Source organism: Astyanax mexicanus, chromosome 25, assembly GCF_023375975.1.
Source record: "Astyanax mexicanus isolate ESR-SI-001 chromosome 25, AstMex3_surface, whole genome shotgun sequence".
Taxonomy (NCBI): Eukaryota; Metazoa; Chordata; class Actinopteri; order Characiformes; family Acestrorhamphidae; genus Astyanax; species Astyanax mexicanus.
The window spans coordinates 16,345,501-16,360,963 of record NC_064432.1 but is presented as its reverse complement, the minus strand read 5'-3'; the positions used below and the strand labels follow the sequence as shown (position 1 = coordinate 16,360,963).

The 15,463-nt window shown below is 40.1% G+C and overlaps 1 protein-coding gene across 17 annotated transcripts in view; it reads left to right on the top strand.

Moving 5' to 3' along the window:
* Positions 1-15,463, top strand: part of LOC103040758 (neurexin-2) — an 848,474-nt gene that overhangs the window by 726,109 nt on the left and 106,902 nt on the right. For all 17 annotated transcript variants that reach the window (XM_022681896.2, XM_022681890.2, XM_022681895.2 and 14 more), the window contains one exon: positions 12,111-12,292. In XM_022681896.2, the coding sequence (XP_022537617.1) occupies positions 12,111-12,292 (182 nt within the window). The remainder of the gene's footprint in view (positions 1-12,110; positions 12,293-15,463) is intronic.

Genomic DNA, 15,463 nt, shown 5'->3' with positions numbered 1-15,463 from the left:
ATGTAATGAATGTGATGATGAGAAGATGAGAGTAATTCCAGATGTGACAGGCAGGCACTAAAACTGAATCAGAGCCATGTTCTAATGTGGACCTAAGAATTCTTCTAAGTGTCTCTCAGCAAACCATTATGCAAATGAGTAAACTGCACATTAATGATGATAAATAATGCTATTTCTGTTTCTGTTACTGTTTTTTTTTTTTTTTGGATGTTCGGATACACAATCATTGTTTAGATAATGAAATTGTAATGATAGAAACTTCAAATGCAAATTCAGACAATAGAATTAGATAATGGACTTTGTTTGCTTTGTTTGTAAAGTTTGATTGCATTAAGTAACAAGAGCATTTGTTGACTACAACTCCTTATAGAGGAACTGGAGGGAGTGCCATCACTACAGCAATTCAATAAAATTCTATACCTCTCTAGATATCTCTTCAGAGTGCTTCAGAGTGTCTAATTAATTTAATAGCCTGTTCCATAAGTTTGTGCACCCCTCTTAATGCAAAAAACACAGATGGAACCACAGCAACCACCTCAGATAATACAACAGTAACACCTTGAATACTACAAAAAACATTTAGCAATGCTAAACTTCCCATCTATCAACCACTTAGCAACACAGTAGCAACCACCTGGTAACACTGTAATAATAAACTAGCAAGACCATAGCAACCACCTGAGGAACAATAGCAAACCACCCAGCAATACCAGAGCAATCATCTTGGAAACACTTCAGCTACAACCTCAGAAACAATTTAAAGCAAAACAATTGCAAACATTTATCTATCCATCCATCCATTGATCCATAGCAACACTTTACATCATGTTAGGATACCAAAGCAACCACCTACCCAAATAACAATTATTTTGGTTAGTGGAAAATTCTATGTAAAATGTTCTGGATATTTTTCATATTTTTTTATGTTATGGTAACATTGCTGCAATATCACGCTTTTATGTTTTGAGAATATTATAATATTGCTTTTACCATTCATTTCCATAGCGTTCCATAAAATGTTTGTCTAGATTGAATTGTTGTTCATAAAGTTGTTCATAAATGTTTTCACACAGAATATTCTGGAAACATTATTTCTGTAACTGTATGGAATAACCTTTCTGAAAACATTTGAAAATCAATGCTTCATGTTTTTTGTGTTAGCTGGGTAGCAGCAGCTTAGCAACTATGTTAAATATTATAGCGACAGCCTTTAGCATCGTCTTAGCAACCACCCGTAATACCATTGTAACCACCTAGCAACATCATAGCAACCACCTAGCAAAACCAGAACAACAACTGGTCTCATTTTCTTATAAGTGTCTGTAATAACTGTGTAATCACACATTAACAATCCATGTAATAACAGTGTAACAGCTGATGAAGTACACACTGTTACAGAATAAATGCAGCTGTGCAGGTTATGTCATTAAACTTGTGTATTAGTGTCAGTTAGACAGTGCAGAATATATAAAATATTATAAACAGTAACAGCCCTAATGACATGTATGTCAATGTATTTACAACTAATTCCACACACACATGACAAACTCAACATCAACATTATCACTACATAACTACATAACTTCATAACCTGTACAACAGTTATAAATATGTAACAATGTGTACTTGACCAGTAGTTACACTGTAGTTACACTGTTATTACAAGGGTTACTAATATGTAACTACACAGTTATTACAGACACATATTATAAATATAGAAACACCATAACTACACCGTTTTAAACACTTTTTTAAACACTTAGAAACAGCATAGTAACCACTGAGCAGCTATGGACACAAATAAATCTAAAGAACACGCCCTTTATTTTCCTTCAAGCTCGTATTGGTCATTTTCACCCTATCTGCCATACTGATCCAATTCAACAGGAAGTGAGGCATTAACTCAATGTTAACTCATGCAGTCGATTGAACACGGCTTCCATTTTTCCCTCTGCAATCACTAAACACGCTTCTTCCCTCTCCTCCTCCTCATCACACCATCTCTCCCTGCAGCTGTCTGCTCAATGAAGGAATGAGATCAGTGTTATCTAGGTGCAGTATTATTACAATAACAAGCCCATCAGCTGCTGCTTTCTGCTGGATTTGACGGTGTGTTTAGCTGAGAGCTGATAAGTGCTTGGCTTTCAGTAAACGCATCTAAATTCTACTGAAGGGAATTTTTCGATCTTTTATATACAGTCTGGTTTTCTTCACACCTGAAGCCAGATTTAGACCAGCAGTGAGAACATCTATTCCTGTTAGCCAGACCTTGTTTTATCAAACTGTCTGAGGAGAGAGGAGAGGATTTGCACATCAATAATTTTAAAAAAAGAAGATGAGCAGCTAGTCTCAGCACAGCAGCTGCAGATCCTTCACATTCCTTCACATGTTTTCTACTGGACATTTGTCAGGTCCTGTGTTTGGTTGCTGCTGCAGGTGTTTTCATTGCAATGCTACTGCACACTTGCACAGTCAAATAAGACGTGCTTTAAAATGTACTTAGTGTATTTAGGTCTTTTTTAGCCATTAGACTGTTTTTTTTCCTTTTTTGAGGAATTTAAGAACAAGCTTGTTTAGGAGCTAAAACAACAAACAAACAGAGACACAAACACAACTCAAACAGCGCCATTTATATAAACTGGTGATGGTCATCTTTTCTTTTAGACTCAGCCACCACTTCACCTCACATTCATGAGTAGTTTATACTTTTCGGCTTAACGATGCACTAAAACATGCAATTTATGCACAGATCTCTATATCAATTGTGGCACAGCCAGAGAACAGATTATCATTTCTGTTGAAAGGCAGGACTTAACCATAAACAGACATCATGTTGAGCATTACTATATACCATAGTCACGAGTATCACTGTTATCCCTGAGCTTGTTATTGTAGTGCTCTAATTGGATCACAGTGCAGCCTCACCTACCTATCAGTTCCACACACAGATTTCAGCAGCAGAGAGGAGGAGCCTGTGGATGCCTTGTTTGTATGGAGGTCTTGCAGTGTGTTTGTGTTGGTGTGGTGTGTGTGTGTGTGTGTGTGTGTGTGTGTGTGTGTGTGATAATGAGTGAGATTGAGTGAAAGTGAGAAACAGGATGAGAAAAATAAAGAAAGAGAGAGCAGGAGAAAGCAAATAAGAGACTTAGATTGGGGAAAAAAAGAGATAGAGAAAAAGCGAGAGACTCTAATTGGGACTGGATGTTCTACCTCTCTATCCTCATCTCGATGTGCTGCAGGGTCCTCTGTGCTTGAAGAGTGTGTGGTTGTGTGTGTGTGTGAGAGAGAGAGAGAGAGAGAAAGAAAGAAAGAAAGAGAGAGAGAGACAGAGTATGTGGGTGAGTGAGAAACCATGGCTTTTCTTTATTTAGCGCTACCACACCACCAAACACTCAGGCCTGCACTAACACTAATTAGGAGCAACTAAGGGCGCAAGCATTTTACACACACACATGCACACACACACGTATATACACTGAAAAAAGAGAATTGTTGGACCAACTTCAATTGGTAACACATAAATAAATTAAGTTTTTACAAACTAAGTAAACAAGTTAGATTAACACGATTCCTTTAAGTTAGCTCAACGTAATTATTTGATTACTTTCAAGTTGACAATTTTCATTATCTCAACCTAAATTTAGGGCAAATCAACTTAAATTATCCAATTTATCCAACTTAATTATGTGCTTCATAATTTTAAAACACAATGTAAAACATTTCAAGTTGTTTAAACTCAGCAACATAAGTTCTCCTGCTGCCTTAAAAGGCTGAGTTAACTCAACGTGGTATTCTCAACATATTTGGTATATTATTATTTAACTGGAAATACTGACAGTATAATACTGGAGGACCATAAGAGTAAACTCAGCAAAGAGTGAACTCTGTAGTTCAAAGCCAGCATACTGTGATCGCTAGGAACACAGAATAAAGTCAATGTGCTCTTACAGCCCACAACACTGAGACCTGCCAATCAAATTATATTATAATATTGCACGCCTAGGATAAGGTAGCTTTGGGCAACAGACAACACAAAGATGGTAAGTAAGGGAGAGGCCACACCCAATATGCAAATATATGGTCCCAGGAGCCTATAGGAAAGCTGCATGAACCAACCCTTCCAGAAAGAGCATTGACACAGGTAGTGACTAAAAGTTGGTTCAAATCACATTTTTACATTGGTTCAACCAACATTCTAAAGTTTTCAGGTTGAAGTTCTCTGAACTCATTTTATTGAGTTATACTGGCCGGTACGTTCACTCCACTTAATAATATTAGTTTCCACTGACTAAAACACAGAATCACTTTTTAGAGTGTATATATATATGTATATATATATATATATATATATATATATATATATATATATATATATATATATATATATATATAGGAAAAAAGTGAATAACACAAATTATCTTGTAATAAATGCACCTGTTACAGGGTGGTTTATACATATGTGGTTTATAAATATTATTCCATGATTTTTTGTCATTAAGGCAAGTTGGTTATACCCATCTAGGTCTTTCAAATGGTGCCAATAGGTTGATGTTTATCTGCAGTTGCTGAGTGCATTCATTACAAGTCATAAAAAGCTGCAGTTTTCCAAACAGGGATTAATCCAAGTCTGGACTTTTTTAAATAGAGCATTTTAAATAGAGATTTCTGTCCATAGAAAAGACAAAAATACTCTGCAACTAGGTTTAATCCCTGCCCAGGACACTAGCCCATGGTGTATGTGCTCATTATACACACACAACCACACGCACACAAATTCAGACTCTCTGAGAAAACCCAAAGGAAATAGTTCATATCCATAGCCGGGTCTCCAGAGTCCACGATTCATCCTCTAAAATCAATGGCTGTTTGAACCAAACAGAATCTTGGAGCAAACACACCCTCACACACACACACACACCAGCCTTGAATATCAACACTGAATCAATACGCTTTCATTATCAGGCAGATCCACATTCATGTCCGCGTCTTATCATTTTCGGCCATCTACAAATCAAAACAGGCCCTGTTCCCCTCAAATCTAATGATGAACTCACATGAAAGATGGGGGTTCTATTTCACGAGGCGTTATTCTTTACTTTGATTTATAGCATCACTCTCCTTTCCCAGCTTTCTGGGCGAGATTGATTAGGCTTATCGACTAGACCATTGATGACCAGACAAAAAGATAAATATTTAAGCCATTTCTCTGCAAAACAGAGGTGGAGCCATTGAGCCGGCACCATTGTTATCTCTGCTGTTCAGAGGAAAACTCTGAAGACTAATGAGGGAAAAAAAGCAGCAGGGTTCTTTATTGGGCATTATACTTTCTAATGCGTCTTCTCATATGAGGTTATTCTTTATCCGCCCCTCTGAAGAAAGACTCCTTCTCTTCGTCAAGGTAAAAATCTATCGAGCCAGCTCCTCCAGGGCCAGGGCATTGCTCCATTTCTCAGTTTGGCGTTTTTGGCGTTTCTTGGCCAACTCATCAACCTGAATCAGGAAAAAATATAGAACTCAGCACTGAGCTGTGGAGTGAAATATTTAGGTATTCTTCTTCAAACTTTGATGACTGAATAAAGAAAGTAAATACTGCTTCACTGTAGGATTAACTAACCAATCAACTACTAGCAGAAATGGATGGAGGAAGCAAGGAAGCAAGTTGCCATGCTGGTCTAGGGGATTGAACCATTGAGCTTCTGGTAACAAGCTCACTTCTCTAATGCCATGGCTACCCCACAATGATCCAATGGTTACTAGGTGCACTTCATGCAGTTTTGGACAAGTGTGGATCCATTACAATGGCTATAGTTTCTTCTTTCATTTGCTGTGTGTGTGTTAATCAAAACCATCTGCAATGTCTCCACATGGTCACCACAATATACTGTGTGATAAAAAAGCAAGAGAATTCACTCAGCTATGAGCAATTCTTTCTTCCAATTAAACCAACAGACAGTTGTCAATGCTCATGTCCCAACAAAGATGTAATTACATACACACACTTAAACACAGTTGGGTGACTTTATCGTACGGCCTTCCTCGGCTGAGTATTATCTGTCCCGGGCTCATTTAAATAAGCTAATCTCATGTTTGTGTTGGCCAAGACTGCGCCGTGTTAACCCCGGCATATTTAGAGGTCAAATTAATTTATTTGAAAGCATTTAGCACATGCTCAGCACGATAAATCCTTACACGCTTGCCTTTTTTTCCTCGGTAATAAAGAAGCGAGTGACCTCTGTAATGGAATGCATCTCTTCCTCAAGGTTGGAGCCAATATGTAATGATTTATTTGCTTCCTTTTTATCGTCTTCGCATAAAATAGTTATATTAGCTTTTTGTGACATTAGCGTTTAGTGTTAGCACGTATGAACACAGCAGGTGTGTTAATGAGTACGTGCTCAGAATAGCAGTCAGTATTTATATTCCGAGTACATGTTTGTGTGTGTGTGTGTGTGTGTGTGTGTTTGTTCGGTGTGTATGCGAGCGAGAAGCGACTCGGTTCATCTCAGTACTCCAACAGCCCTGGGTCTTTTTTAATTTTAGTCATGCATCCTATTTATGTAGAAAAGAAAATTAGATTGGAAGGATAGCGCAGAGAGAAAGAGAGAGAGAGTGAAGAAGGGAGCAAGCAAGGGAGGGAGAAAAAGAGAGAGAGAGAGAGAGAGCAAGAGGGGGAGATAGATGAAGGAATGCTGGTGGCCGTTTTGTGTTTGAATCACCCCTCTATTTCTGCTTTCTCAGAGTAAATCGAACACATCCGCCAGAAAAGAACTAAAACATCTATTCGACTTGTCTTGCACTTGTCTGCTTCCACTCTTTCTTTTCCTCCTTCTCTTTTTTTCTGTCTGATCCCTTTGTTTCGCTGTCCTCTTCCTTTCCCTTCCTCCCCTCCTTCACGATAATTAGTCAGCAGTGGATTTAGACAAAGTGGCGACATGACAAGTCAGAAAACAATTTAGCCCCTCTGGGAGAGGTGGGGGGTGGGGGGGTGGAGAAAGGGGGATAGGGAGGGTGGAGAGGCGGGATGGAAGGGAGAAAGGAAATGAGAGTAGGAGCAGAGAAGGGGAGAGAGAGCATAAAAGTGAGAGAGTAGAAAAGCAGGAGATCGAAAGTGAGAGGAAGAGAGGAGAGAAGGAAATAGCAAGAGTGAGAATGAGTAGAGTAGAGAAAGAAAAAGTGAGAAGGAGAGAGTGTGAGAGAGAGTGAGAGAGTGAAAGATTGGACAGGGGAGATCAAGAGTGAGACAGTAGAATGTGTGATCACGAGTAGAAAGGTAAAAAAAAGTGTGAGAGTGTGAGAGAGTAGAGAAGGGGTAAAGCGAGGGAGCAGCGTAGAGAGAGCAGGAAAGAAGAGAGATGATATAGTGATTGGAATGAGTACAAGAGAGAGAGAGTAAAATAAAAAGAAGCAAATAACAGAAGTGGAAAGAGACAGATGGAAAAAGTGATGGAAAAACAGAGCAGATAGAAAGAGGAGAGAAGGAAACAAAAAGATTGGGGAAATAGAGAGAAAGAGAGAGGGAGAGATTATAGAGATGAAGTAAAGGATCGCAAAAGACAGAGACAAAAACACAAAATACATAAAACCCCTTTTCATTTGTTTCATTGAGAAAAAAAAGAAAGAAAGAAAGAGGTTAGACAGGGCGAGAGAGGGATGAATGGAGTGAGTGTGCGTGGACGTGAAACGAGTGTGAAATTGTTTGGTGATTGTGATTAGTGCTGCTCTGTCAGGGGGTTTTCATGTTGTGTTTCTGGAGCAGAATATACAATGACATCACAGCAACAACATGCTCACCGTGGATCCATCCTGCCCCCTGTGTTCATTCCTATATCTACCTCCTAGTTATTTTATCATTTATCTACCCTCGTACTCTATCATTCCCTCTATCTACCCTCTTACTCTATCATTCAATCTACCCTCTTTCTCATTCAGTCTACCACTCCATTTCCTTATCTACCCCTTTATCTCACTCTGTATCTGCCCTCTATCTACCACTTTATCTCACTCTGTATCTGTACCTCTATCTACCCATTTATCTCACTCTGTATCTGTCCTTCTATGTACCCTCTTATCTCACTCTGTGTCTGTTTCTCTATCTACCCCTTTATCTCACTCTGTATCTGTCCCTCTATCTACCCCTTTATCTCACTCTGTATCTGTCCCTCTATCTACCCCTTTATCTCACTCTGTATCTGTCCCTCTATCTACCCCTTTATCTCACTCTGTATGTCCCTCTATCGAATCCTTTATCTCACTCTGTATCTGTCCCTCTATCTACCCCTTTATCTCACTCTGTATCTGTCCCTCTATCTACCCCTTTATCTCACTCTGTATGTCCCTCTATCGAATCCTTTATCTCACTCTGTATCTGTCCCTCTATCTACCCCTTTATCTCACTCTGTACCTGTCCCTTTATCTCACTTTGAATCTGTCCCTCTATCTACCCCTTTATCTCACTTTGTATTTGTCCCTCTATTTACCCCTTTATCTCATTCTGTACCTGTCCCTCTATCTACCCCTTTATCTCACTCTGTATCTGTCCCTCTATTTACTACTTTATCTCAATCTCTATCTGTCCCTCTATTTACCCCTTTATCTTACTCTGTATATGTCCCTCTATTTACCCTCTTTATCTCATTCTTTATCCATCCCTCTATCTACCCCTTTATCTTACTCTGTATCTGTCCCTCTGTCTTTCCCTTTATCTCACTCTGTATCTGTCCATCTATTTGCCCCTTTATCTCACTCTGTATCTGTCCCTCTATCTAATCCTTTATCTCACTCTGTATCTGTCCATCTATTTACCCTTTTATCTCACTCCTTATCTGTTTCTCTATCTACCCCTTTATCTCACTCTGTACCTGTCCCTTTATCTACCCCTTTATCTCACTCTGTATCTGTCCCTCTATTTACCTCTTTATCTCACTCTGTATCTGTCCCTCTATTTATCCCTTTATCTCACTCTGTAGCCGTCCCTCTATCTACCCCTTTATCTCACTCTGTATCCGTCCCTCTATCTACCCCTTTATCTCACTCTGTATCCGTCCCTCTATTTACCCTTTATCTCACTCTGTATCCGTCCCTCTATTTACCCTTTATCTCACTCTGTATCTGTCCCTCTATTTACCCTTTTATCTCACTCCTTATCTGTTTCTCTATCTACCCCTTTATCTCACTCTGTATCCGTCCCTCTATCTACCCCTTTATCTCACTCTGTATCTGTCCCTCTATCTACTCCTTTATCTCACTCTGTATCCGTCCCTCTATCTACCCCTTTATCTCACTCTGTATCCGTCCCTCTATCTACCCCTTTATCTCACTCTGTATCTGTCCCTCTATTTACCCTTTTATCTCACTCCTTATCTGTTTCTCTATCTACCCCTTTATCTCACTCTGTATCCGTCCCTCTATTTACCCCTTTATCTCACTCTGTATCTGTCCCTCTATTTAGCCCTTTATCTTACTCTGTATCTGTCCCTCTATCTACCCCTTTATCTCACTCTGTATCCGTCCCTCTATCTACCCCTTTATCTCACTCTGTATCTGTCCCTCTATTTAGCCCTTTATCTCACTCTGTATCTGTCCCTCTATTTAGCCCTTTATCTCACTCTGTATCTGTCCCTCTATCTACCCCTTTATCTCACTCTGTATCTGTCCCTCTATCTACCCCTTTATCTCACTCTGTATCTGTCCCTCTATCTACCCCTTTATCTCACTCTGTATCTGTCCCTCTATCTACCCCTTTATCTCACTCTGTATCTGTCCCTCTATCTACCCCTTTATCTCACTCTGTATCTGTCCCTCTATCTACCCCTTTATCTCACTCTGTATCTGTCCCTCTATTTAGCCCTTTATCTCACTCTGTATCTGTCCCTCTATTTAGCCCTTTATCTCACTCTGTATCTGTCCCTCTATCTACCCCTTTATCTCACTCTGTATCTGTCCCTCTATCTCCCCATTTATCTCACTCTGTATCTGTCCCTCTATCTACCCCTTTATCTCACTCTGTATCTGTCCCTCTATCTCCCCATTTATCTCACTCTGTATCTGTCCCTCTATTTAGCCCTTTATCTCACTCTGTGTCTGTCCCTTTATTTACCCCTTTATCTCACTCTGTGTCTGTTTCTCTATTTACCCCTTTATCTCACTCTGTGTCTGTCCCTTTATTTACCCCTTTATCTCACTTTTTATCAACCCCTCTATCTACCTCTGCCTCAATCTTTTTCTCTTCTTCCAACCTCTCTTTTTGTCTCACTGTCTTCCTTTCTTTTTTCCCCTCTATCTGACATATTATCTGTTCTTCTACTGACTCCTTTTATCTGCCTTTCAGTCCAGATTTTATTTGCCCCTCTATCTACCCCTCTGTCACTCTCTTTATCTGCTCATATGTCTGGCTATACATCTTATCTTCCATATCCCTGATTCATCTCTCTAACCATATAATCAGCTTATCTGTCTTCCCTTTTTTTCAGAGTCTCACTTTCTACCCCATTATCTACCCCTCTATCTTATCTTCCTCCCAGTCCACTCTCTGTCTTTATATATGGCCATGTTTCTTTCCCCTCTACCTACTAGTATTTTTCCCCGTGTATCTACCATTAATTTGTCCATAGTCTATTCTTTTATCTAACCCATCTATTTATTTAGTTTTTTATATCTATATTCTGTCTGTCTCTTCTGACTCTCATATCTACCCCTCTATTTTTTATTTCTTTCTGTCTTTCTTTTGATATACCCCTATATATTTACCCTTCTATCTGGGCCTCTATCCCTTCGTCTATTTCTGTATACAGTATATCTGTCTATCTAATCATTCCCTTTGTCTAAGATTCAGTGTCCTTCTCTCTAGCTTCTTCTTTATCCATCCTTCTGCCAAACACTTTTTTGTCTTAATTTGACCCTTTATCTACCTCTCTATACCTCACTATCTGCCCCTTTATCTGCCCCTCTATCTGCCTCTCCATTGTTCCCTTTATTTCCCCTGCTATTTCTATTGCTTCACCTGCCTTTCTATCTGTGAAAAGTCTTTACTTTCCAATATTCAGCTTCTCGTTTCTGTACCCATTATTATCCTGCATTCTGACACATCCCAGTACACACACACACACACACACACACACAAACACAAACAGACACACACACACACACACACACACACACAAACGTTACACCCACATGCACTTCATGGTCAGATTTAGCTGCTGAGTTTCTTTCCAGAAAATTCATCAGGAGAAAAGACAGCCTTGAGGAGAGCGAGAGCCCTGTGGTTTCTGTAATTGCCACAGTGGCCATGGCTACCTCTGCAGAATAGCGTGAGGAATATATGAGCACTGTGTAGAGCTGTGTGGGAAATAGCATAAGTACTGAGTGTGTGTTTGTGTGCAGTTGCTGCTGCAGTTGTTCACAAGTCCTTCTATATATCTGTCCTTGAAGGGGGTACAATAAGGGAGTTTGGTGGAGATGAGAGTTCTTTCTTAGCTGTGTTCTGGCAAGCAGTTCCTCAAAATGATCATCCTGTTTTTCTCAGTCCAAAGATAAATCCCCTCTCAAAATCCATCAGCTGAGCAAATGTCTTCAACTGTGTAATATAGGCATATCTAAGAATCAATGACCCAAAGACCTAATGTCTAATCAGACCACACTGATTAGACACTGTGATTAGACATTCTGTGTTTTTATTCAATAAGTATGTATTAATATGGCCAGATTGTGTTTTTTAGACCATTTTTTTTGGTTCATTCTTCCCAAATGTTCACAGTATGTAAAAAGAACCTGGCATTTGTAAGTTATTCACCAGTAAAAAGGATTTACATGCGTTCAATGTGACACTGATTCACGCATTAAACCTAAATAAAAGGTTAAATATGTCTGAAATTACATCTCATCCCCCACTCAGTTCACCTCCCGCAGTTTGATCTCATTAAACCTGAAAATGTGTCTGACCTTTCCTTCTGTGCCTCTGTGACCTTTGATTTCATAATTCAGAAGCCTGTGCTGGTGTTATCTTCTGATAATCATATTAATCTCTCACCTTTCTCTCTCCATTTCCTTCCCTGTTCCCACCACAACCTCACCCCTCCCTTTTCTTTTCTTCCCTGTTTTCCCTTCTCCAGCCGGGACTACGTACATCTTCGGCCGCGGAGGAGCCCTCATCACCTACACCTGGCCACCCAACGACCGGCCGAGTACGCGGGCAGACCGGTTGGCGGTGGGTTTCAGCACGCAGCTTAAAGAGGCCGTGCTGGTTCGGGTGGAGAGCGCCAAGGGACTCGGCGACTACCTGGAGCTGCACATAGTAAGACACTGGGAAACTGGGGTTGTGTGTGGGGGGGGGGTGTTACTGTGTTACTGAGTTTTTGAGGTAACTGACTTGCTGAAGGACCAAAGCTCCAAACACTCCCAGAAAAAAAGGTACAAAACTATCACAGGGGTGGATCTTTAGTACCTTTAGTTAAGGGACATATTTGTACATATATTTGAGGGTACATCATATTTTTCTGATGGTGCATGGTAAGACAGGGTCATAGAAATAGCAGTTGAGTATAGGAAGCAGCTACTGATTGCATTTGATGGCCATGCTGCATGGAATGTAAATGGGTCGATCAAGATCAGAGCAAGAGTGACAATCGTTTCATGGTGTTAATGGGGATTTCAGTGGTTCACAGGGGAATTGGTGATGGACAGAAGTAATTAACACAAGGTGAATTATCTATGACTTCTTTTAGAACTACTGAAAACCACTGATTAGAGTGTGCCATATGTATAAATTGTAAATGGGGGATATGGCATGTTTACTGTATTAATGAAAGCTAGAATGGTCCGTGAGGGAGCAGGACAACTTGCTTCATGTGAACTATTGATATATTCTTGTTGAATCATTTGGCACAAGAAGAAATACACCTTTAAATGGGACAGCCGGCTCAGTCTCATTAGCTTATGAAGGTTTCTGAGCATGTGATGGTGATGGATTAGGACATGGATCAATAGATTGCATGACTACCTACAGCTTGACATACACAGTAAGAGATCATAAGGTTAGTGGGGGTTGAAGATTATGGAACAAATTTAAATGATCAGTTTGACAGTAATCAGAAACAGAAAGGAATTATTGATTGTCTTTGAAGACTCTGTGCTTTGCAATAAAGCGTCAACCCCCTGGGCATTAAAAAAATATCTATCCATTGATTAGTAAGTTATCCTGTGTATGCATCAGTTCTTTCTATCAATTGTCCTGTCTATCTAATTGATTGCATGACCACCTGGATCTCTACAGCCAATGTTGGGGGAGTAGTGCTGTGGAAGGTACAGAAATAAAATCAGAATGATCAAGTGTTTGGTTGTTTGGCTTGGAATGAGCTATTGATTATTACCCGTTACTGGTTAAAGCAGACCATAAATAGATGGTGGGGATTAATGAGGGATGGACCATTTGTCTGGGTTCATAAGGGCTAGAATGGAAAGACAAGACACCAGGAGATTAACATATTGAGGACATAACTATTGATTATAGCCTTTTATTGTCACAGTGCAAAGGTTTTGTACCAGTCCTCTTTCTGGAGATCCTTAGAAAAGGATGCTCATGAATTGCCAGAGCATGGGTGTTTAGCAGAATCATCAGTCAGTCAATCCATGAGATAAAACTATTGCAAATAGTTGATGAACATGGGTGTCTTTCTGAAATGAGCTATAGTTTCACCAGCTCTGGAAATATAATGGTTTTATAGTTGCTGTCCTGAGTTCTCTAGAATGAAGTTCTCTTAGTATCATATCAGAATTTAGTTGAAAGTTTTCCCTGGACCGTAGAGACATTTCTTTTTTTGAATACTGTAATGTTAATACCTTAAAAATTCTATCCAAAATTGAGTATTCAGAATATCAGTACTGTAGTTTCAAGAATAGGTACTTTTCTGCAAACTAGAAACTTAAAAAAAATCAAAGGAAGGGGTGTTCAATCTTATATGCAAAGAGCCAGGGTGGCTGTAGTTTTTCATTCTAAACAATTAACAGCATCCCTAATTCTACTTTTTTAATCTGTCTGGAATAAAAACCTACAGCCACTCCAGTCCTCTATGGAAAAGACTGGGCACCAAAATGTTCTAGAATAGAAACTATCATGATGGATTTGCAGGCTTGGCCAATTGCCAATTGGCTTCATGGCAATGTCTTGGGAACTGGTTGAGGAGCTCTACAGTTCTCTATAGTTCCTCAAAAGCAGAGGTGCCTGCAAGGGTCTGTCTAGAGGGTTTCATTCCAAACCACCAGCAGCACTCCTGACTCCACTTCTTTAAAAGGTTCCAGAGCGGAACCACAGCGGAAGCTTCCCACTAAGAGGCCGACAGTGCATAATCAAGAATCGAGTTTCTCACTAGCAGAAGCACAGGACTCCTACGCATATTCAGTCAAACACCATCTGCTTTCCCATGCTATGGATCAACTTCAAACAAGCAGAGATTCCAGTCAGCCATTCACACGCACGGGTGTTTAAATATACTGATGGCATCTGTGTTGACCTTCTCAGCTCTCAGCTGCTCAGTGTGGCGAGATTCAGAGCAGCAGTTTTATTTAATGGAAGTTTTGCCTTCAGTGATTAACTTTGACTCAACCTTAGAGGAGCTGAAAATGTTGATAAAAGTCATGTGGAGTCAGGTCACATTCCTAAACACACACACACACATACACACTGTTATAAAGCATCTGTTTTTCTCTCAGTAATATTGGCCCCTCTCAGAGGAGATGAGGAAGGATCGACCTCTGGGTCAAAAGTGTTAGCATTGCTCGCGGCCACTTACAGTCCAAACAAATTGAGGTCAGAGTCAGAGACAGGGGGAAAGCCATGAGAGAATGAGAGAGAACGGACAGACTGAAGTCAGACTGAAGGACAGTTCACAAAGACTTAGTGATTGTATTGTCAATACTATAATTATGCCATACACTGACATGCCAGATGCTGTTGGACAGGAACTAGAATTGTCTGCCATGACTTTTGCCGTGTCAAATAAAAAGCTGCACTAAAGTATGCTGTATTGACCTGTTGGATATCATGTGGGGCCTCCTGCATTGAATGTGGATGTACAGTAATTTCTGCTTTCTGAATCAATACCACCCACTGCACTGTCCACTGTTATTGTAACGTCTTATATGATGCATTGGCACAAGCAGCAGAATGTAGCTGCTTCATGGTTTAAGGTGGAAAGGAAAGTTTGAGCTTTACACTTGGTGTCATGGAACACAGGGCTTTGGTGGGAGGGCTTAATGACATCGGGACCCATTGATTGGCAACACATTTGCATCACTTTTCTGCCAGGATGTACAGTTAATGTTTCCAGTTCAGAACATGATAAAGACTGTATTGTGGCGTCTGTGTGTGTGTGTGTGTGTGTGTGTGTGCCAGCTTTTAGTGTGCCTGTGGGGGCGGGGTATGGTAATCCGGGGCCAGCGGGGCATTATGGGGGTATGTTTTGGGTGG